This window comes from Poecilia reticulata, linkage group LG5 (assembly GCF_000633615.1).
Source record: "Poecilia reticulata strain Guanapo linkage group LG5, Guppy_female_1.0+MT, whole genome shotgun sequence".
Taxonomy (NCBI): domain Eukaryota; kingdom Metazoa; phylum Chordata; class Actinopteri; order Cyprinodontiformes; family Poeciliidae; genus Poecilia; species Poecilia reticulata.
This window is the reverse complement of record NC_024335.1, coordinates 3,057,355-3,079,691: the sequence shown is the minus strand read 5'-3', so window position 1 is coordinate 3,079,691 and position 22,337 is coordinate 3,057,355. Positions and strand designations below refer to the sequence as shown.

The 22,337-nt window shown below is 41.6% G+C and overlaps 3 protein-coding genes across 4 annotated transcripts in view; 1 reads left to right on the top strand and 2 right to left on the bottom strand.

Moving 5' to 3' along the window:
- flnba (filamin B a) overlaps positions 1-8,087 on the top strand; it is a gene marked incomplete at its 5' end in the record, with an annotated part of 40,181 nt that extends 32,094 nt beyond the window's left edge. Inside the window, 8 exons of the mRNA XM_008408373.2 lie at positions 504-770; positions 1,406-1,543; positions 1,624-1,739; positions 3,909-4,041; positions 4,481-4,657; positions 5,166-5,384; positions 5,465-5,674; positions 7,115-8,087. Of these exons, the coding sequence (XP_008406595.2) occupies positions 504-770; positions 1,406-1,543; positions 1,624-1,739; positions 3,909-4,041; positions 4,481-4,657; positions 5,166-5,384; positions 5,465-5,674; positions 7,115-7,302 (1,448 nt within the window). The remainder of the gene's footprint in view (positions 1-503; positions 771-1,405; positions 1,544-1,623; positions 1,740-3,908; positions 4,042-4,480; positions 4,658-5,165; positions 5,385-5,464; positions 5,675-7,114) is intronic.
- Positions 8,088-9,350: 1,263 nt separating this feature from the next.
- On the bottom strand, positions 9,351-13,233 carry LOC103464343 (complement C1q subcomponent subunit B-like). Its single transcript, XM_008408371.2, has 5 exons — positions 13,130-13,233; positions 11,293-11,458; positions 10,578-10,809; positions 10,004-10,121; positions 9,351-9,919 (listed from the first exon to the last, which is right to left on the bottom strand). The coding sequence occupies exons 1-5, from the start codon at positions 13,130-13,132 to the stop codon at positions 9,710-9,712; spliced, it is 729 nt and encodes a 242-aa protein (XP_008406593.1). The 5' UTR covers positions 13,133-13,233; the 3' UTR covers positions 9,351-9,709.
- A 3,996-nt stretch (positions 13,234-17,229) lies between these two features.
- LOC103464342 (complement C1q subcomponent subunit C-like) lies at positions 17,230-21,765 on the bottom strand. Of its 2 annotated transcripts, none has more exons than XM_008408370.2 (7): positions 21,620-21,765; positions 21,249-21,352; positions 21,112-21,174; positions 19,654-19,810; positions 18,624-18,764; positions 18,410-18,533; positions 17,230-17,545 (listed from the first exon to the last, which is right to left on the bottom strand). In XM_008408370.2, the coding sequence occupies exons 2-7, from the start codon at positions 21,346-21,348 to the stop codon at positions 17,411-17,413; spliced, it is 720 nt and encodes a 239-aa protein (XP_008406592.1). In that variant the 5' UTR covers positions 21,349-21,352; positions 21,620-21,765; the 3' UTR covers positions 17,230-17,410. The 2 variants fall into 2 exon arrangements, with proteins under 2 accessions (XP_008406592.1, XP_008406591.1); XM_008408369.2 differs by having other exon boundaries at positions 21,249-21,453; positions 21,620-21,764.
- Between the last annotated feature and the right edge of the window lie 572 nt (positions 21,766-22,337).

Below are 22,337 nucleotides of genomic sequence, written 5' to 3'. Positions count from 1 at the left end.
ATGCAAGAACACATTCTGACAGATCAGTAAATGTTAAACTCTGAACATTTCGCACTGGAAGACATTTTAAATATCCAAAATACAAGATATTTGCACTATAAACTAATCCAAAAATACTTGGGAAGATTTTTTATTTTATTTTTGCAGTGTATTAGAGGCTGACATTTAGTACCAAAATGGCTGAATTTATAATACTTGGTATCATTTGTAGTAAAACTACAAAATATTCCCCATTTGAACCTGATGTTAATAAAAAATGAGGTTTCGTTCTGATGAATGAAGTTTGCATGACAGTGTGACGCTTCTGCCGTTTCCGTCAACATCCATGCTGACTGATTATTCCAAAATGTTTTCCTTAGAAACCCCAGTTGAGTTTTTCCGTCCCCAGATTTTCCAGATTTGGGTCAAATGAAACATAATCTATATGTTACAGAAAGACTTTAAATCTGAGCCGATTCTTAAATAATCTGTACATTAAAGTCTGTTGTTCTGCCTTTTTGCAGCGATGGACATGCAGGACATCACCGCTGAAGTCACGTCGCCGTCCGGAACCAGCCGGCCCGCCGAGCTGGTTTCCATGGGCAACGACACCTACTGTGTGCGGTTCGTTCCCACGGAGATGGGCGTGCACAGCGTCGGCGTGAAGTACAGGAGCGTGCACGTGCCGGGCAGCCCCTTCCAGTTCACCGTGGGCCCGCTGGGAGAGGGCGGCGCCGGCAAGGTGACGGCCGGGGGCCCAGGCCTGGAGGGAGCGCTGGCCGGGGAGCCAGGTACGAACCAGAGGTCAAAGGTCAACCGGCCTCCCCACATTTACAAAATCAAGCAAGTTTGGTGTCGAGCAACTGTGCTCCACACACGGCTTAATTATTTTACATACGAGTTTGATTGGTTTTGTTGAAGCTGGATTATGAAGCGCTTATTTGTTTATTTTAATTTTTAAAAAGTTGTTTTCTATAACACAGCCCTTTTTATGTGACAAAACATAAAAATGCTTTGTTTGATGTTATAAAAGCATAAAAAGGTTGTTATAAAACATGTTTAGCAGCTCGTGCATGAGCTTGATTGACAGCGATTTACAACCAATCAGAGTCAGGAGGCGGGTCTTGGCACTGTCAATAAAGCTCATAAATGTGCTGCTAATGGTGGAGGATCTCCTTCCTGTTACAACAAAACCTTTACCTGCCACCATCGGCGGCTATGCTAACTAGCCTGAGCATTGATGACGCTGTAGCCAAGCAGAGAAGCAAGGTGGGGATGAGCAGCGCCACGTGGAGGATGATTGACAGCACTCAGACGCTTCTCCTGGCTCTGATTGGTTGATCCTAGCTAGTTTTTTTTAATATTGGTGACCTACTGTAGCTTTAAGATCAGGACTTATTTTCATTCCTCTCTGACCTGCTAACAGCCGAGTTCAGCATCTGGACGCGTGAGGCCGGCGCCGGCGGTCTGTCCGTCGCCGTGGAGGGTCCCAGCAGGGCGGAGATCTCCTTCGACGACCGTAAAGACGGATCCTGCGGGATCTCCTACGTGGCTCAGGAGCCCGGTAGCTAGCACTCCGACGGTTCATGCAGCAGCTTTGCTTTTGAAGGCAGCTGAGTGACGCCGCCGCTCCCTCCTCTGCAGGCGACTACGAGATCTCGGTGAAGTTTAACGAGCAGCACATTCCCGACAGCCCCTACCTGGTCCCGGTCGTGGCGCCGGTGAACGACGCGCGGCGCCTCACTGTTGCCGGCCTTCAGGTGAGGCATGAGGAGACACCTCCACACCCTGCCTTTTCCTGCTTCCTGAAGGGACGTTGGGGCACAGCTGCATAAAACTCCCAGATGAGGGAAGATCTGCTGATCTGTGAGGGTTCGACTGCTTCAATGCAACAAGATGTTAAAACTCAAATCTGCAAAATAAAGATGGGAGAATAACAGATGGGAGAATAAAGGAGGAGAGAGAACAACTGGCATCATTCTTGGTAGAATTGGAGAACTATGGTGGGCTCCCTTCTGCTAATAGCGGAGCTAATCTTTTTTTGGTTGGTGCTCTTAGATTCCTCTTGATCTTCCATTTTCTTGCGCTCTGATCCCATTTGGGTCAGTAGGAGTGCTGGTGCCGATCGTCACATTTTTTTCAACTAATTCGGAAGTGATAATGTATTTTACGGAAAGTTTTCAAAACATTTTGAAAACTTTCCGCAAGTAAAATTCAACAACTGTTGGAAGTTTTGGTTCTAGTCTATTAAGAATTCAAGTAGTTGGCGGTTTAGCATTTTTGCTAACTGAAAACGTTTAATGCACTTCGCTTCCCCTAAATGAAATTTTCCAGATAAATTCTGAAGAGCTAATTTAGTTGGTCGTTCTGCAAACATTCAGCTGATTAAACTTCAACATTTGTGTTGAACATCTGCCAGCGTTGGGCCTTTAGCTTTCATGCTAATGTTGAAAACGTTCAGTGCACTCGGCGTCTCCCAAATTTTTCCAGATCATTTCTAAAGGACTTGGCTGTTTTGTAAACATTCAGTTAAACAGCTCGACGTCCGAGTTTAAGTTTCAGCTGTGAACTGTTAAGAATATGTTAACTTTTGTCTCGGTAAACTTGAACTGCTGCAGCTCATCCTTTTTAAAAACGAGCCGCAACAATTCTGAATTTTCTCCAGTGAAACGTTTCAGGTTGAAACTGAAATAAATCCAGTTGTTCAGTCGACCTCTCAGGTTGTCAAACCTTCATTTTGGGGAGAAAAATAACTAGTTTGTCTTATGCAGCTGCTCCCATGGATTGTGACCACAACCAAGCAAACTAACCAAAAACCAAAACTCATTTTTAACTAAATAAAACTGAAAGTGCCCAAAAAAACACACAGAATATGAAGAATAGAAGCCGATTTCATGCAAACTGGATCCGTTTCTGTCTGGTTCTTTGCTTGGTTCTGGTTCGTCCCTCCTTTGCTTCGGTGTGGAACAGTCGGTGTTTCTCTTGTGTTTCATTTAAAGGCTTTTAACAGCGCCACCATCAGCTCTGACTGCAGCACTGCAGCAGACCAGCATGTTTATTCACATCGATTCTGGTGATTTTGATCTGAAGTAGACGAGTCCAAAACGTTTCTGGATCTCGTTTTCAATTCCAGAGGACATTTAGCATCTGAACCCGTCAGTTGTTCCTGGTGAAATGTTAGAAAAAATAATTATTTTATTAATTTTTAGTGGAGCTTTACCTATAAAATATATTACTCTATAAAGACGGAGAACACAGTTTAGAAATAGTCATTTTTAAAGATATTTAGTTTGTACGGATTTCAATTGGGTGTTTTCTAGGTTTGGAAAGTGCCTGATTTCTGCATAAAGTCCTTAAAACTGCTTTATACTTCTAACATTTGATTTAAACCCTCAATTTGAAAAGCTTTTGTAGTTGAAACTAAATGTTTAATGACAGATGCACATTATTTTCTGTGTCTGATGTTAAATTTCACTAAACTTCTCTCATTTTGGGTCTGTTAGAATCATTACAATTATTTATGTTTGCCAGAAAACATTTTTTAAATATAAGATTAATTTATATTGACAGAACAGGTCAGAAATGATCAACAGTGATAAAGATATTTAGTGGAAAAAAAACAAGTTTAACTTTAGTTACCTTGTGGACAAACTTCAGGGTTTGTCCACAAGGTGGCAAAAGGTTAATTCGTCTCCAGGTTAGTCGTTTTTCTGCCTGTTTTTAAAGTATTTGTTGAAAAAGATGCAGATCTAAAGTTTTAGGCCTAAATGCAACAAGTTTTGAGTCTCTGACTGTCTGAGTTTGCTGCAGCTGCAGGAAGGAGCTCAGGTAGGTGAAGAGATCAGAGCGTCTGCAGCCAGAAATGATCCTAATGGATCCTAATGGATCCTAACGGCACTGAAGTTACTTATCGTCTGTCCACTCATCAGGAGTCCGGCCTGAAGGCGAATCACCCAGCATCCTTTGCGGTGCGTCTGAACGGAGCGCAGGGAAAGCTGGAGGCCAAGGTTCACAGTCCGTCTGGAGCGCTGGAGGAGTGCGTCGTCACGGAGCTGGAGAAAGGTCAGGGGTCAAGGCAAACGAAGCGGCGACCTTTCATGAACTGCCTGATATGATCATGGCTTCAATCTGAGGTTAAAAATCAGAAGAAGCAGAAAACGGTTGTTTTTTCTAGGCTGAATTATTCTACAGAAAATCGTTGCAGTAATTTTTAAAAACAGGATTTTATTGCAAAACATTTTTGTTTTAACGATAAACTGATGTTTAATGAGAAACGTGCTTAAAATTAGTTTCTTGTTCAAAAAAACTAATTAAAACAATAAATTTGACGTTCAACAGGTTTGCTGTTAAAACAAGAATTTGTCGTTGAAACGACAAAGTTTGTCATTAAATCTGTCGGAACAGGAAAGTTTGTCGTCATGAGATTCGGCTCCAGAATTTATTTCTTTTTCTAAACCTGAGCAGGTAAATCGTGTTCAGACTCTCTTTTTCCTCTTTCCAGATAAGTACGCCATCCGCTTCATCCCCAGGGAGAACGGCGTCCACACCATCGACGTGAAGTTCAACGGCTCCCACATCCCAGGAAGTCCTTTCCAGGTCCGGGTTGGAGAACCCGGACAGAGCGGAGAGCCCGGTCTGGTGACGGCGTACGGATCCGGTCTGGAGAGAGGCACCACAGGTGAGTCACCTGTTCAATCCGACTTCCTTCCTTCGGTTTACACAAGATATTTACAATAGTAGGCCTGTGGCAATAACCAATTAATCAATTAACTGCGTCATGAATTAAAACGAACTCGATAATTTCCATTTGCGTGATTGTTTTCCTCTTTTGACCAAAAACTGAATGATAAAAGTTTTCAGTCTTTGGTTTCAACTAAACCTTTTTTCTGAAGGAAGGTTTTGTTCATAGAAACTTTGATTCATTTTATTTGTTTTGTTTTATTTATTTTGGATATTTTAAATGTTTTTCAGTTTCAATCTTAAATATTCGTTAGAATTTAAAGGTCATCAATCTGAGAAACTTGAAAATGGTCTCAAAACAACAATAATATCGTTTATATCTAAATAACAGTGAACTCAAACTGTCGTCTTTGTTCATTTTTATTTTATTTCCAAATTGTGCTGCTGGAAAAGTTTGAGCACTTGCCTTGAAATTAGAAACTGAATGTTTTTTCTTGTTTCTGCAGGAACCCAGTCGGAGTTCATCATTAACAACACCAAAGCGGGACCCGGAGCGTTGGCCGTGACCATCGAGGGTCCGTCCAAAGTGAAGATGGACTGCCAGGAAATCCCCGAAGGTTACAAAGTCCACTACACTCCGATGGCACCGGGAGCCTACATGATCAGCGTCAAATACGGAGGACCCAACCACATCACCGGCAGCCCCTTCAAGGCCCGAGTCACAGGTATGGGGATGAGACCCGATCCCCACCGGGTCACAAGCTTCACCTCTCGCCCTTACAGCCGGCCTTCTGCGTCTCCTCAGGTAACCGGCTGGTGAATGTGACCAACGCCAACGAGACGTCGACCCTGACGCTGGATCCGACTCTACGAACAGCCGGCAGCGGCTTCGCTCAGAGCGCCATGCCCAGACCGGGAGACTCGGACGCCAGCAAGGTGCTGAGCAGAGGACCCGGACTGAGCAAGGCCTTCGTGGGCCAGAAGAGCAACTTCTCTGTGGACTGCAGCAAAGCTGGTAGGAGGCTGAGCCATGCAGCCGCCGTCGACTCTAAAAATTACAATAACTGGTGCTGAGGGTTAATGTTTGTTACCGAAACGATGATCCGGCAGTCCGCCATCCGCTTCGTCCCCAGGGTGTCGCGGAAACGGACCGTCATTTCTGTGAACACTTCCACTAATCCTCCAACTTTCTGTTTAGCACTTTAGCATTTTGCTAACTTTAGCGCTTTTAGCTTCTCTAAGGTAATTTTTCCAAATAAATTCTAAATCGCTAACTTACATGGCTGTGCTGTAAACGTTCAGTTGGATAAAGTTCAACATCTGTGTTGATGGTTTGGTTATCAACTGTTAAGAATTCAATTACCGTATTTTCCGCACTATAAGGCACCTTAAAAACCTTCACTTTCCTCAAAAGCCGACAGTGCGCCTTATATATGGACCAATATTGAGCCACAACAGGTCTAGCAACTATGGTAAGCAGCCGCCGACTTCATTTTCGCCCCATAGAAGAAGTGCGCGGTGCATGCTGGGATAGTTGTCAGAACGCTGGCTTGTTAATAAAGTTTGATATTACATTTAAAGCCAGAGGGAGGGGAGGAGAGACAGAGACTGAGGCGGCAGCGTGTCGGTTGGTCTGTTACCCAGAAAGCAGTTGGGCAAAATATCACAACACCAACACCGTGAGTAAAACAACGACTGGGGCAGATTACTGTATAAAGGACTCGGGGACCAATTCTTTACAATGTGGATGTGTAATAATAGAGTATTGAACAAATAGACAACCCAAACTGAAGCGTCTATTCTATGCGCCTTACATATGAAAAAAGTTTTAAAATAGGCCGTTCATTGAAGGTGCGCCTTATAGTGCGGAAAATACGGTAAACATTTATATTCATGCTCTTATTTTGAAGGAGATGAACACTTTTTACACAACAGCTTTGTTTCCTCTCATGTTCTTCATGAAGTTCAGCAAATTGTTTATTCTGTACCCAGAATGCATCAGTGAACAGCTTTCTAACCAAAGCCGTAAGGTGATCAATTTCACAAAACCAGCAACAAAGTTAGCAAAACTCTAACTACAAAAATGAAGCCGAGTGAGAGGTCTGTTCCAGACAATCGCTTCCTGAAGTGCAGATTGTACAGGAAGGTGTGCGATACGGAAAATGACCTTTTAAGAATATTCATCTTGTTGATTTGGCCCAAGATGAAAGTGAGTTTGACCCTCCTGTCGCATCGGAGGCGGCTTGTCCACATTATCTGCCTCATACTGCAGCCATTTTGTTGACTATATTATATTTCACTATTATAAGAGTGCCGGTAAACTTTCCTGTCGTTGGTCTCAAAGTCATGGCTCAGCTGTCGTTTGGGCTGCCTGCCAAGATGGCGCGGATCTCTTTCGATTCAGACCAGTGGGAGTTCTGGTTCCGGTTCTGTAACGATGTTTCTCTTCCCCCAGGTAAGAACATGCTGCTGGTGGGCGTGTACGGCCCTCAGGTCCCCTGTGAGGAGGTTCTGGTCAAACATCTGGGGAACCTGCAGTACAACGTCAGCTACGTGCTGAAGGAACGGGGCGGCTACGTCCTGGTGGTGAAGTGGGGCGACGACCACATCCCAGGATCCCCGTTCAACGTCACCGTCCCATGATGCACCACGGGACGAGCCGTCGATCCGTCTGCTGCGTTTGCGTCCCTGCTGAGCTGGAGAGGAAACGTTGACTGCACTACAGATTACTGTCGAATGAAAACGCTGCTGAACAAAAAAACAAGCGCAATCCTCCCTCTCTGTAAAAGTCAAGGATTTTCTGCTTGAACATTTTAATGTAGTTAAAACGCTAAAAAAAAAAATCCCAACACGATCTCAAAATGTTAGACTGGATGTAGGGAAAACAAGCATGACTTGGAGCTGGAATAACAAAGCACTTTCCTGTTAAACGCTCAGGATGGAAACGCCTTCTGAGCTGGTTGGTCCACACCAGAAACGGCCAACAGAACCAAATCGGTGCCAAACGGTGATTCTCCATCTCTGTTGGGGAAAAACTGGACTTGTTCCTTTTAGTTTGTGAAACTACTGATTATTTGTCACTCCCAGAATTCATCTCTTCCTTGACGTTGCCATAAAAGTTGACTGTTTACGCTGCCTTCAAGCTGCTGTTTGCTGCAGTCCGCCAGACTACTTCCTCACCTGAGCCAGTGGCTCGGTTCTGATCCGTTCCCCGTCGCCATCATGATCGAAGCTGGAGAACAATGAATCTGTCTTAATGCCGTCGCCTTTATCACTGCTACTTTTGATACTTTTAAGATGAAAAGGAGTTTTTGTATCGGGGTGGGGGGGGAAACGTCTCATTTTGTATTGGGGAATGTGAAACTGAATCCTGACCTGATGTACTGTAAGTTTGATAATTAAAATAAACTGGAATCTAGAAAAATGAATCAAATCAGTCTCTTTTTTTTAAAAACGTAACGCCAACATTTTACTGGGGCAGCATTATGCGTTTTCCAGGCTCATGGTTCCATTTTATAATGTAATCAAGTAACTGTTACCTGAAATTGTTATAAAAATGCTTTAAATGTCAAATATGACTTAAAAGAAATTTACTTCCTGATTTAACGTCTTCAAATTGAGCCTCTGTCTCTTTAAAAGTTCCTGCTTTTTCTGAAGCTCCGCCTTAAGGAAGTATCGCAACATGGCTCCTCTATTAACCCCTTAATGTTTTTACCAGCGTCTGAAGGAGCAGGGGCGGAGCTACGCCTCAGGGGCGGAGCTACGCCTCAAGGGCGGGGCTAAGTCCAAAACTTAGCCCCGCCCTCTGGGATTTAGTTTTACAGCTTCCATCACTATCGGCATGATATGCTGATATTTCATGAAGCTTAAAGACATTTAATAGATATTTATTTAAACAAAGTCTTTATATCTCGTCCTTGGAGTGCTCTTATCTTGATACTTTTGTTTCTTTTTTATCAAAAACTTTGCATAGCAGTTTGAAAGCAGCATCTGGTAAAAGGGAATTTATCCTTTATTCATACCTCATCTGCAGAGTTTGGGAGCTTTACTCCATTTTTGCTCGACATTTGCTCAACTGTGACCTCTACTCGGTTATTATTTGCCTCGGTTTTTGTGTTCTGTTAAAAATAATACAGCTTTAATGTGTCCTCTGTCTGGATGAAGAGTCTTAAGAGAATTAAAGTCAAAGTTATCAACATGCATGGATCCAGATTAGGTGGTAAAACAGACAGACGGCGTTCTTTCCTGCTCTCAGAGGAATCTGACAAGTTTGACTTCCTGAGATATTTAAGGCCTCCAAAAATATTCACATCTGTTCCACAACTTTTCTACATTTACTCATTTTACAACAAATTACTTTTATCTCACAGACCGACATAAAATACATTTGACGGCTTTTTGGAGACGTATTGATGGGTTGTTGGTAAAATAAAACATGAAGCAAACTGGTTGATTTTTATTTTATTTAAACTGGACCAACGATTTTACGCTGACAAAACAAGTTTCAGTATGATCACAGGCAAGACGTCCAACAATTCGCTGAAAAACAAAATCTTACCAAGTATTTTTAGTCTTATTTCTAGTGCAAATATCTTGGTACACAAGATAAGAAAGCTAATTTACAAATAACTTTTCTGCAAGATATACTTTATTTTAAGTCAACAAATTCTTAATGTTAATATATTAATAAAATAATTATTTGTATTGTATTGTTACAAGACTTTTGTCTTATAGCAAATTCTTTCACTTCTAAAACACGTTTCCCATGTTATAAGTGAAATAATCGGCCAGTGGAACTAGAACTTTCTTAAAAGTAAATTAAGGAGTTATTGATTTGAAACAAGCTCGTATCTCTTGCTGATAAGCTACTTATAAGTTAGTTTTGTCTTATTTTAAGTGTACAAGGATATTTGCACTGGAAACAAGGCCAAAATAGTTTTTTGCAGGGTTCGTGAGAAACGTGAAATGTAATTTTTGGAGAAAAGACGCAGAAGCAGCCTTTATTACCAAGCAGGAATATTTCCTCTGACTAGTTGAAATGTCCGGCGGTTTAAGAGGTGGGGAAGATGAGGAAGCCGGTGAAGCTGTGGCTGCTGGTGGTGTCCAACACCACTATGCTGTTGTACCTGGATGACTCCACAGAAATGCTATCTCCGACTTCCAGGTCCAGAACCGCCGAGCCGGACGTGACCAAGAAGCTTTCAGAGCTGTCGCATAGCGTGAAGTGCTCCTTGCTGCCCTTCATCAGCTTCAGACACACCTGCGTGGTGAAATCATGGTGAAACTCAGCCTGAAATCTGCAGGTAAAGCAGATGGTCTGAGTAGACAGAACCCTGAGACTCACGCGGGTCTTTGCTGAAACGTGGAAACTGAAGAAATACACTCCTTTGATTGTACACTGGAACGTCCCGTTTACCAGCGTCTCTCCTTGAAACTGTGGCTCCAACGCAGGCAAAATCACTCTGCGGGAATTTAAAGCACATGTTCATTTTGTTCAAAAGTGAAATGTTGCTTCTGCAATTTCTTGGTGTATTAACAGGTTTTTGCTTTAACTTAAACATGTTTAAGTTAATCTTTAATAGTGATTTAAGGCAGTATCAGAGAGCTTAAGAAGAACTGCAATCCTGCAACTTTTAGATGCTTGGCAGCTTTTTTACCAGGTTACTGCAGCTAAATGATTCAGGCTTAGGAAAGAATGGATTGAGAATTTGCAGGATGGAGGAATGGGAGACCGGATGGGTGGGTGGGTGGACAGACGGATGGACCAATGTTAAGATAGATGGACAGTTGGATGTATTGGTGGATATATTGTTGGATATGTTGATGGATGTGTTGATGTACGGTTGGGTGGATGGACAGTAGTATTGCTGGATGGAAACTCCCTGGTTTCTGTAAAAGCATTGGCCGGTTCCTCTCACCTGTTGAAGTTAATCCGCATGTTCACCTCTGCTACATTTGAAATGGCTCTCTTGTTGGAGAAGAAGGATTTCTGCTTGTTGGACAGGCTGGAGGGTCTTCCCTTCTCCCCTTTCTGGCCCGGGTATCCGGCAGGGCCTGGCAGGCCCATGTCCCCCTTCATACCAGGCCGGCCCGGCGGGCCCCGCATGCCAGCCACCCCTTTCTGACCCCTGACTGGCTGACCTCCTTCACCTGTTCAGGGAGGTAAACATTGATTACATGCCTCATCGGCACCTGAGTGAAGCTTCCCCCCAACCTTCTTCAAATCTATCAGAATTGGTGTCAATCAACTCGACTACCGTATTTTCCGCACTATAAGGCGCACCTAAAAGCCTTCAATTTCCTCAAAAGCCGACAGTGCGCCTTATAATCCGGTGCACTTTATAGTGCGGAAAATACGGTACATTTGAGAAGCATCCATTTTCGTTTGTCCCACTGTCATTTTAAAGATAGCAATAAATGTTTCCAGAGGTCACGAAAAGTCGTGACAATTAACTATGCTTGAGCAGAAAATTTTTTTGTTTGTGCTGTTTTTGCTTTGAAGATATGAATTAAAGCTCAAAGGTCCATCAGCCCTTTGATGGACAATACATGTCAATGTCAACATGACAATACGTGTCAATACAAAGACAAAAAGTTGATCTTAAATCCAATTCCTGTCCGGCCTGAGCTCACCTAGATCTCCTTTCTCCCCCTTCACGCCGTCCTGCCCGTTGGGTCCATGGGTGCCGGGGATCCCAGGGATCCCGGGGATTCCTCCGGTGCAGGACTGCATGTCCACCGGGACGATGCAGGCCAAGAGAAGAAGCCATGCAGTACTGCAGCTCAGCCACTGGAGGGCCTGGACAGAAACAGAATACAGACCCAACATACGTGACTAGTACTCAAAATCAGCCAGCACCGTCTGGGCTTTTTCTTCTCAGCTTCGGTTCCCTCCGGTGGATTTTCAACCGGGCCAATCCGCGAACGGAAAAGAAGTTGTGAAAAATGATGTTGATTTTCTGCCCTGTTAATATTGTAGTCTGTCTGTAGTTTTTAGCGACGGCAGCGGAGGACGTGAAGTCTGCTGGCCACGCTTCCAAATATTAACGTTTGGATTGGCTTTCCTCTCTTTGTTTACAGCAGACTACTTCCGGTAAGCTTCATAGCTGCAAACTGGCTATAGTCACGACAAATGTTAGCAATAGACCCTTTTCACAGTGACGTCAGACAATGGCCGCCATAACTCGAAGAGGTGTATCTTTACTTCCGGTGTGATTATCTTAAGGATATAATAAAATGTAAGGTTAATAACAACAGCATTTAAGTGTTAGATAGCTGTTATTACTCGTTAATTCACCATTCTCTGATTGTGTAGAAAATAAACAGCCTCCGATCGGAGAGTAAGCCAGCTAGCAGCAGCTTTAGCCACAGTTGGGAAAATATATACACCGCTGTGTGTCAGTGTTGTAACAAAAGGTTCACTTTCTGTATTAACTTTAATAAAACAGTATTTACATGTTAGATAACCTTTATAACGTGTTAGATAACCTTTAAAATTTAAAACGGGAAGAAATCGCTTCTCAATAGCCGCCTGGAACCCAAACCTTCTGTGTGAAGCAAATGGATAGTTTTAGACAGAATAACTCAAAATAGCACAAATTTAAAGAGCTTTCTTTAGATTTCCTGCTTGAATTTTCCCCAATTTTTTCACATTAAAACCCACATTTTAATGTATTTTATTGGGAGATTGCGTGATAGACCAACTAAGACTAGTGTATAAATGTGACAAAATAAAATACAATGCAACCAACAGCTAGCAGATCCATCTATGAGTGGACAAATGAATTATTCAATGTTTTACCTGCTATCAGCAGGAATTGTAAGGCATCGTGCCATTCACCATCCCTAAAACTCATTTCAAATAACGCTGACAGCCGAGATTATAGAACAGTGTCTGCCTTTTTTCCTCAATATTTTCTATGCATTTATCTTCAAGACAGTGGAAAACCACATTCCTGTCCAATTCAGACAATTTGTCAGCCAAATGTTTAGCCTTGCTGGAAATTCAGAGGACGAATAATTCACTTTTCACACTCCACAATTTTGTCTGAGGCAATGAATTAAAAAGTTGATATAAAAATGTCTAATATCTTGCTTAAATTTGCTTAAATATAGTAATTTCACTTTAGGCACTAATAAAGTAACATGACCTAAAGTTATCTTAATCTGTGCTGTAATCCAGAGTATTTAGACAAACTGAACCACAACATCCACTCATTTTAACGCATCATTGGGATTTTATCAGGAGTGTTGAGCAAATTATGTTTAATTTTATCTCAGCATGAATTTAGCATCTCTTTACTGCTATTTAGTCAATTTTCTGTGAATTGAAGACGAGGTCTGTCCTTCTGAACGCGTTTTAAGTCCATCAGGGAAGCTGCGCACATCTCCATCTAGCAACGTTTTACTTTCACGATTTGAACTTTACTTCCTGTAGTAAAACATTTTATAAAATCTAAGATAATCTCACCATTTGCAGTAATGATGTCCGTCGTCCTGTGGTGCAGTAGTAAGACGTTGGAAAGTTGTCCTGCTATGCAGAATCAGGAAGAAAACATGAAGTGAAACTCAAGAGAGCAAGAAAACCCTCTGCTGGTGTCATTAAAGCAATTTTAGGATACAACACAGACTTTTCACAGCAGGTAGCTGGGAAAATAATTATTTTAAACGTGTTAAATATGAATTTATCATCTGGAGAACACTGAGAATACCGAGGGGATTTAATTTAAATAAATTCAAAGTTTAAAAGCCACAGAATTTACAACCTGCCTTGGTGTTTTTTTTTTATTTTTTTAAATCCTGACAGAGTTTCCACAACTCCACGCTAAGTATTCACACCGCAGGAGTTTTTCCACTTTTTATCACATTAGGACAAAAAAAAAATCTTCAATGTATCATTATTTTACGGTGGCCGACAGGTGCAAATGCGCAGCAACAGCGAAAACATGCAAACAAAAAAAAGACATGCGCACAAATGAAATGCAGCAAACATAAAAATAAACGCAAACAAAAAGCACATAAAATGCAGCAAACAAAAAAAGAGACGCAAACAAAAAAGAATACAACCACAAATGAAATGCAGCAAACAAAAGAAAAGATGCAAACAAAAAGTGCTGAAAACGGAAGTGCTCCAGACCACTAGAGGGAGTCTAACAAAAAACAGCTGTGTCCAAATTTAGGTTCTGCATCCTTTAAAGCGGGTGTTCAGAAAAGCAGCAATGGCGGCAAAATTATTTGTGCTGTATTACACTTAAAATTACACAAAATGATTTTTTACAATGTTTATAGGCGGGAATGTAGATGTATAGATTTGAAATATCTACTCGGTTCATCAATAAATCACTTAATTGCAATATTGCTCCGTTTTCGGACCTGTCTGCTCCCGCTGCATTAACAGCCGGCTCCCCTCCCAGCTGTCAGCTGGCCGGGAGCTCCAGGCTCGGCACACCGAGAGAGAACGCATGTCTCCCGGCAAATTGTTTTAAAAACTCCCGATAGTTTTCCCCTATGAGTGGAGGTGGAAGACAGATATTAAGGCAGGCAATAGCTGTAAAATCTTTGGTTCACTAAAGTATTTAATTTATTCATGAGCAAATGGGTTTGACTGATGAAAGCTACGCTTTGCTGCATTTCATTTGTTTGCGTCTCTCTTTTTTGTTTGCTGCATTTTATTTGCATTTTGTTTGCGTCTATTTTTATGTTTGCTGCCTTTCATTTGTGCGCGTCTTTTTTTTGTTTGCATGTTTTCTCTGTTGCTGTGCATTTGCACCTGTCGGCCACCATATTATTTGGATTTAATACCACAGACCGACACAAAGTAGCGCAACAGTATGACATGAGAGGAAGATTTTTCTGATTAAAATTCAACAAACTCACTCCGATACCCTTAAATAAAAACCAGAGCAACAATTGCCTCCATAAGCTGATTAATTAGTAAGTATTGTAGAAAATGAGGGGTGTAAATACTTAGGGAAAATAGATCGGCATCGTTTAACTTCAGAACTTTTCCACTCTAATTCCCTTTGGTACTTTGAATATTACAAATGCTTAATGATTACATCAGAAACATGCAACTTAAACTTAATCAAAAATTAATTGGCAGTACTGGTGAATGTAGAAAACGAATGAATATTTTCAGGGTTATACCAAACCATGGAGGGATTATTTTGAGCCAGTTGGTAATTATAAATTTGTAGAGAACAATTATTAACTGTGAGGTTCCTCAAGGGTTCAAACTGGGCCCACTTTTATTTAACAGTCTCTCCCTCGTAACATGTCACTCTTCTCAAACGAAAACAAAAACAATAGAGAAATAAAACTAATAGGATGATTCAAAAACAGCCAAAACAAAACAATCAGTTATCCTGCATCTAACTTTCATAGTTTATCTCTGAGCAGTAAAACTTTCCAACATCTTGATTCAATCTTCATTCTTTAAAGTGATAAAGGAGCCAAAGACTAAACGAAAACTTAAAAACACGTTCAGAGCAGCAGAAAGTCTATTGATAAAGACACATTTAAGGTGGTTCGGGGAAAACTGGCTGCTTGGAAACGAGGGTTTGCACGGAGACTTTTGCACGATACGCTGAAACCCAAAGCATCAGAATGGTCAAAATGAAACTTAGTTTGATCCATGAGGTCAAAAATTCAGTTCTAGTTAAAAATGCAAATATATATTAAGTTGGATTGTTTTTATCCTTTGTGGTTTGGTTGTGAAGACCAACCCAGAATGAAAAATGGAAAAGAGGATCTGAGCACAAGAGAAGCTGACCGAGCAGCTTACTTAAGATGTGTTGATATAAAAAATGTAGCTTGATACTGCTGACGATATTAAATAATATGTGGAACAGATACTGAGGTCCATGCAGAGGGCGGGATCGATATCTGTGTTTCAGTGAATCTGGACGGGAAGTTAAAAGACAAACCAGAACAAAATGTTAAATGTTTTGTTTTATATCTGCCCATTATTGCTTCATCATCACTTTTTTATCACGGAGAGTTTTTACCAACTTCCTGTTTAAATATTTCACTTCTGTGTCCACAAACAAAAGATTGCAAAATTACAGAATCAGAACGTCGGGAGGTGAAGCATCAACACTTTCAACATTTAATCAGATATCTTCTTTATCCTAAACTCCTCTAATCATGTTTATTTATACAGAAAATCCTGCTTACCAGAAAACAAGACTTCTGTCTTAGCATTATAAAACTCCTTCTGGCATCACATTGCATGATTTTTATTGTTATTTTGGTTTTAGATAGATAATAATGCAGTTATCCATCCATCCATTTTCTTTACACCCTTGTCCCTCAGTGGGTCAGGAGGGTTGCTGGTGCCCATCTCCAGCTAACGTTCCGGGCAAGAGGCGGGGTCACCCTGGACAGGTCACCAGTCTGTCGCAGGGCAGCACAGAGACACACAACCATCCACACACACACACACACACACACACACACACACACACCTAGGGGCAATTTAGACAGACCAATTAACCTGACAGTCATGTTTTTGGACTGTGGGAGGAAACCGGAGTACCTGGAGAAAACCCACCATGCACAGGGAGAACATGGAGACTACATGCAGAAACACCGGGGCCGGGAATCGAACCCAGAACCTTCTTGCTGCAAGGCAACAGCTCTACCAACTGCACCACTGTGCAGCCGCTATAATCCAGTTATGTTTCCCTGTATTTTCTGAAACAAAAAAGTCCAGGTAAAAAAAAATTACATGAAAGTAAAATAAGATCAAAAAACCCTCAATAAAATGCTTGTATTATGGGTTGTTTGTAAAATTGCAGTCAAAACTTAGCAGGAAAACTGTAGATTGTTTATCCTGTAACAGGAGAGAAATTGGGGGTCATATTTTCACCTCTTCAGTCAAACATTTCCAAATGTCACAGTTCCAACTAAACGTTTAGTTTGTGCATGAATGACTGAACGTAGGTTGAAGCGCTTTGGGATCCTCTGGACTTGATAAAGCGCCATAAGTGCTGGCAATTTACCAGTTAGCTCTAAAGCTTTTAGTCAGAAAGCTAAATGTTTCTGTTGAAGCTACATTAAATATTTTGTAAGTACGCTAACTCTCCACCTTCTTCAAATCAGACAAAATTGTTGTCAATCAACTCGACTACCTTTGTGTTGGTTTGTGCAGCAAATTTTTTTGTTTGTGCTACTTTTGCTTTGAAAATATGAATAAAAGTTTAAAGGTCATCCAGCCATCCACATTACTCAAATCTAACAAAATTGGCGTCAAACGCTTGTGGTGTGTTTGTGCTGCTTTTGCTTTGAAAATATTGATGATGACCTCTGATGCCCTGCAGAAACGTTATTAATATTTTTAAAATGATAGCAGCACAAACTCAAATTTTCACTTTCACCAACTTTATTTGAAGATGGTGGGTGGGATAAATAAAACGTATCTCTTATTCTGGCAAATCAAATTATTCAGTCCCAACTGGAATCAGCTCCCAGTGCAGAGAAATCTTAGCGTTTTTGTTGCCACTCTTTGTTCATAATTTATTATAGTGATGAGTTAAAATACAAAAATAAAGGAATGAAGGAAACGGGACATTTGGTTTTAGCCGAAAATCTTTTTTACTGGTGACACAAAAATAATAAATCCAACCGAGGAATCGATTAAACTGAAAAACATTCTCAACATCTCAGTTTGGTTTTTGAGTAAAATCCGATCAGGAGACACACAAAGAGGAAAAGTAACATGAGTTTCTGTGGTCGTAATTGTTGCTGGAGGTCAGTAAGGGTGCAGCAGAAACCCAGAGAAGATGCTGAATCCGTTGGCTCTTCCTGTCATCCCTCTGTTGTCCCTGGTCTCCAGCCAGACCTCCTGACCCTGAGACACGTAGACGGCCAGCCCGCCCGACGTCACCTGGAACCAGGGAAGGCCTCAGTCTTACTGCACATGACCTCACCGTTTTAGTTTGATCATGATTATTTTTGCTTTATGTGCATGAAGAGAAATCAATACGCTAGTAGTTTCTTGCATTGCAGGAAAACCAGATTAATTCCCAAACAGGTTTTCAGGTCCAGTCCTGGAGAGTTTACCATCCTGCAGCCTTTAGATGGCTTCCTGCTTCGACACACCTGGATAAAATGAATGGCTCGTTAACAAGCCAATGCAGAGCTGAATGATTTCTGAACAAATCTTTGTTTATATTCCGCTGATGTCGAAAAAACACACTTTCGCAATTGCGGTGTTTCCATCAAAAAAGAAGTGAAATTAAAATCACGTGAATAAGCTTGTTCACGCAATAATTCAGACATCAGAGTACGTCGCCGTCTTGCTCAGGCTTTGACCGACATTCCCGCGGCTCCCTCTGCGGCGTTTTGGGGAAATTGTAGTCGGTGATTTCACAGAAGAGCTACGGATTGAACACGATGGAATGACACAAAACTTAGTGTGAACTGTGTGATGCAAAACAAAAACAAGCCATCATCCTCCTACTTCCTGTAGTCTTCTTCTGTGTTTCTAATAACGTTGATGAAGTTACTTCTGGATCATGTGATTCATGTAAAACGTGCTTAAAAAAACCACCTCATCCTTTACTCAATACTTTTTAATTAGTTTTTTAAAAATTGCTGTGTTCCCGGTGAGCAAATGTATTTTTGTAATTTCAATCTGTGCAATAATATGTCTAATGGGAAAGCAGGTGCTGGTGGGATTTCAGCAGGGATGCAGGATGGTTCCTCTCAGGACTGGACTCTGAATAAAAATGTCGCCTCCCGCTCTGACCTGCTTTTTACGGCGATTGTCACAAAACAACGCCAGCAGCTTCTCGTCGAGCTTCAGCTGCACGCAGAGTTTATCCTCCAGAGAAGCGTGATACACAAAGTAGTACATCCCCGAGACCCGACACCTAGAGCCCAACACAGACATCAGGAGGAGGAGGAGATCCATAAACCTCGTTTGGAAACATCGACTGGAAACCGGAGTTTACGACGCTCACCTGAAGCGTCCCGTCTCCGTGTTGAAGTCGTTCTCGATGTTGGTTATGACCTTAGTGAACCGAATTGTGCTGCTTTTAGCAGGAAACACGGACGTTCCTCTGGCCACACTGAAGGCCGCCTTCTGCTGAGCCGCATCCGACCTGCAGAAAACAGGAAGGTTCTGGTTCTGAAGGTTCTGGTTCTGAACCTGAGAACCTTTTTTTACAAGATTTTATTCAGTTAGTGGCAGAACTACTGCAATACTGTTTATTTCCTAATTCAACTTAGTTTAGGGCGCATGTTTGCTCAACTCTACTGCGTTTCTGGTGGAGGATCGTTTCGGCTAAAACGAGGTTGTTCCCCCCTACAGTTCTTGACCAGGAACTGAAAAGCTGATGTTATTTTCAGGTTTCCTTTGATAATGAATGTGACTTTGATTTGTATATTTAAATGAAAATGAGCTGCCAGCTATAGAATAGAATAGAAACAAGACTGCAATAATAATGACAGTAATAATAATAATTATAATAATAATGAAGTTTGAATCTGATTTAATCAGCTCAACTGTGTTGAATTAAACCTTCTGGTCTTTTAAACGGCCTTAAAATAAGCTTTGCTGTGAATTTGCTTTAAACTGAAATACAAAAGTTAACAGGAAAAAAATCATAAATAATTTTCAAAGGGGTTTAACTCATCAGTGTACTCAAATCAAATAAAGTCCAGATTAAAAGTATTTAAGTATTGGTTGGCTTTGATAGATTTCTTCCTTCTCATTTTCTGTCTGAACTTTTTGTTTAAAATTGTTGGAAGTTACAGAAAATTGTTGAATTTTACACTTTAATCTTTTTTAATATTTTATTTTTAAGCTAGTTTAAGTTTAATTCCACATAGAAACACCTTCATTTAAACTAAATATTGTAACTATTTAAAATTACTCACATGTTTGTCATGTTTATTGTTTATTTTTCTCTGGTAAAACGTCTTTTAGTGTCTGAAAAAGCTCTATAAAAATTAGATTTATTGTTATTTTGCTTGTCTGTGTTGTTGTACCCAGCTTCTCCTGGCTCTCCTCTAGGCCCGGGAATCCCTGCGCTGCCTGGTCCTCCTGGTTCCCCTGACGGGCCTCGCTTGCCGGGCGGTCCCGCCAGGCCCGGTTCCCCCTTCAGGCCCTTCTGAGGCCCCAGGCTGCCGGTCCTTTCTGTTGCTCCTGGGGAACAACAGTGAGTGGACGTTTACATTTTATCGTCTCTTCAGAGAACCTGGACCAGATCGGTGCTGCTCCACTACAATCTCATACTAAGAAATAAAATGTTAAAAATATATTAAACTAGAAACAGAAATTAACTGGTTTTTATACCATTTTGGTTTACTTATGTAAAAATATTTAATTTCTTTCTTAAAATGAGTTTTTGCAAATAAAATTTTGTGTACAGAAATTAACAGAAAGTTGGTTTATATTAATTTAAAATATCTTTGCACTTTGCTTTAACTTTAACTGTTTAGTCCACTTTAATTTTAATTGAACTCCATATGTGAACGCTAAGCGGACTGGAGACCGCTCCAAAAGCAGGAAGTGGACTACCTCACAGGGCATTCTGGGTAAATATAACCAAAACAAACCCGCTAGTTTAGCATTAGCGGGAGAAATAGCTCCTAGACTTTAGCCAAAGACAAAAGAGAAATCCTACAACCGCTACAATCTGACACCACTCCATTCTGTTTACATTTCCTGAACCAGGAAGTTTCGCTGTGGTTGCACAGTGGTGCAGTTGGTAGAGCTGTTGCCTTGCAGCAAGAAGGTTCTGGGTTCGATTCCCGGCCTGGGGTCTTTCTGCATGGAGTTTGCATGTTCTCCCTGTGCATGGTGGGTTTTCTCCAGGTACTCCGGTTTCCTCCCACAGTCCAAAAACATGACTGTCAGGTTAATTGGCCTCTCCAAATTGCCCCTAGGTGTGAGTGTGTGTGTGGATGGTTGTGTGTCTCTGTGTTGCCCTGCGACAGACTGGCGACCTGTCCAGGGTGACCCCGCCTCTCGCCCGAAACGTTGGCTGGAGATGGGCACCAGCACCCCTCCCGACCCCACTGAGGGAAAAAGGGTGCAAGAAAATGGATGGAAGTTTCGCTCAGTGTCTTCAGAGGTCTTGGTTCAGGTTGACCCAAAAATGACGAAGCTTCATCAGTCTACTCACTCCAGGTTGTGAATACAATGATGCTTCGTTAAGATTTTATTGTGAAATGATCTGAAAATCCTGTTTTACTGTCCTTCCAATTCCCAATTATTCATCACATTGTGGTATTTTGGTTTATTGCATAAAAATCCATTGAAGTAGATTAAAATGTATGGCTGTAATGTGAAGAAAGCTTGAGAGGTTTAGCTACTACTAATGTTTTGCTAATTCCCATAAAACATAAATTAACATATCGGTGTGCAAATAATCAAAGATGTACCACATTAAACCGGATCTGACAACGAAAACCCAAACGTGACAAACATTTTGGAAAACCTGCCTGGATCTCCTTTTTCTCCTTTCTGCCCATCGCGGCCGTCTCTACCGGGAAGTCCAGGAATACCTGAGGAACGACACAAAACATCACAGAAACACCTACAAACAATCCATCCTGCTGTGCAACATACAGGTACAGACCTGGCATCCCTGGCATTGCTGGACACGTCTCCATGGCGACCAGCAGAGGTCCAGCCAATGAGAGCAGAGCTCCCGTTAGGAGAAAACGACGGAGGAGCATGAGGCTAACGAGGAGAGGAGGAAATGAGGAGAGGAGGAAACGAGGAGAAACGAGGAGGGTCAAATATGTTAAAATGAAATGAATGGATGGGAAGATGAAATCTAACTAAATATGAGAAAATCAGGTCAAAGGAGGAAATAACAGGGGGAGAAGGGAATTAAGAAGGAGACACATTAAAATGTCTGACAAAAACGTAGGAACTTAATAAAGGAGATAACCATAAAACCAAAAATCAGCATTAAAATAAATTTACTAAGGATCCAATACCTACCTGAGGGAGTAAAAAGCAGACTGAAGAGAAGCTCCGAGTCCTGCAGCAGCCGGACGAGGAAGTCAGCAGAAAGTCGTGTGAGGAAAGATTTCTGATCCGACAGTTCTGCATTTCTGGGAGGGTACAGACGGCCGCAGATCCAGAGGCAGAACAGACTCCCAACGGCAAACCAGTAACTTCAGACACGGGAAACGGACTTGAACTTCAAAAAATACTGTACAGATGAAGCTGAACGTCCAGAATGAAACACTGCATTCAGAAACTGTTTGGTTCTCATGCAGATCGGAACCACAGGAGGGGACATAAGTGGAGGAGTCACTGAGATTTGGTGTTTTACTTTGGGTTTCCTTTAAGTTTGTGTTTATTATCGCTCAACAGGTCTTGCCATATACACTTTTTTTAATCTTCCATTCATCAGAAAAGTGACTGAAAAATCTGTGTTTCAACAGTGAAATGGTTTCCTGACCACGAACAACCAGTTTGACGTGTCCAGTTTCCATGGTTACCACAGTACTGAGACTGGCCTAGTCAAAGTGTTCAATGACATCCATATAAACACGGACCGTGGAAGAACCATAGTGCTGGTTCTGTTGGACCTCATTTGACCTTCATATATTACTGGAACGGCTGGAGAGTTGGTCCAGTTCAGTTGGTTCAGTTGGTTCAGTTCAGTTGGTTCAGTTGGTTCAGTTCAGTTGGTTCAGTTGGTCCAGTTGGT